The sequence below is a fragment of the Notolepis coatsorum genome (assembly GCF_963971535.1).
Source record: "Notolepis coatsorum genome assembly, chromosome: 1".
Lineage (NCBI taxonomy): Eukaryota > Metazoa > Chordata > Actinopteri > Aulopiformes > Paralepididae > Notolepis > Notolepis coatsorum.
In genome coordinates this window covers 198,506,836-198,507,868 of record NC_140165.1, presented here as the reverse complement: position 1 = coordinate 198,507,868, position 1,033 = coordinate 198,506,836, and the positions used below count along the sequence as shown (strand labels likewise).

The window sequence follows — 1,033 nt, the reverse complement described above, 5'->3', positions numbered from 1 at the left end:
GTTGTTACAGTGAGGCTAAAAAACACAACCTTTAATTTCACACCTCTCATCCCCAGACGGAGCTCTTGAGGCCGTCACTGAGGCTTGGTGTCTGGCTGGCGTCTTCTTCTGTGGTTGTCCAGCACAGGGACTGGCAAAATAGTCGAACGTTTTTTTTGTTTGGCGGAAAACCCCCCACAAATGCATAAACCAAAAGCAACAGTGAAGAAGAGGTGCAAGGAGGAGATGGGTTGGAGTAAATTGCAGAGGTGTGGATTCGTCTATCCTCTCCTCTTCTCTCCTCCCTCCATCTCTCCCTCCCTCTGTTTCTCTGTTCAGAAATGCAGACCAGGGGATCGTGTCCGTTCCTCATACAGGTTTTTACCGGTGACCCTCTTCCATGGACGGAACAGGCGTGTGTTGTGTACATTTTTTCACAGTGTGTGGCTTATGTGTCAGGGAGTGTAAAGTGTGTGTGTGTGTGTGTGTGTGTGTGTGTGTGTGTGTGTGTGTGTGTGTGTGTGTGTGTGTGTGTGTGTGTGTGTGTGTGTGTGTGTGTGTGTGTGTGTGTGTGTGTGTGTGTGTGTGTGTGTGTACACAGGGGAATGTAAGGGGCTTGAGAGAATCATCTGAGTGCAAGTGCAGACGGTCTGAGAGGTAAGAAGGGCGGGGCGTCCGGGAGGAGCGAGCACACGGTCATCACACAAGCAAGTGTCCTCCATCACTCTCTCCTCCCCCATCCCCCACCCCCTCTCCCCCCCTCTCTCTGTTCGTTATCTTGTCTTCTGTCCTCTAGAGGAAGTCCTCTGGCTTGCTACCGTTGTTGATCTGGACGTAGATCTTGGGGTCCTCGCCACGTTCCTCCCAGAGGCGCTGGAGGTGACGGCTGTGGCACAGCAGGTAGATGGGCAGGCAGAAGCCCAGCATGGTCAGCCCCAGCAGGCCCACGTTCACCTGGACGGATGAGAGCAGGACGTGACATTGTCAGTGGTGAGGAAAAGGCGGGATAGAGAAGGTGGGCGGTTTTTGGGATGCGCTCCAACCCGTTTTTTTT

At 53.1% G+C, this 1,033-nt stretch overlaps 1 protein-coding gene across 1 annotated transcript in view; it reads right to left on the bottom strand.

The window, feature by feature from the left end:
* Nucleotides 1-757: 757 nt before the first annotated feature.
* Nucleotides 758-1,033, bottom strand: part of slc43a2a (solute carrier family 43 member 2a) — a 60,681-nt gene continuing 60,405 nt past the window's right edge. Inside the window, exon 14 of the mRNA XM_084318230.1 lies at nt 758-933. Coding sequence (XP_084174356.1) covers nt 772-933 — 162 coding nt within the window. The 3' untranslated portion in view covers nt 758-771. The remainder of the gene's footprint in view (nt 934-1,033) is intronic.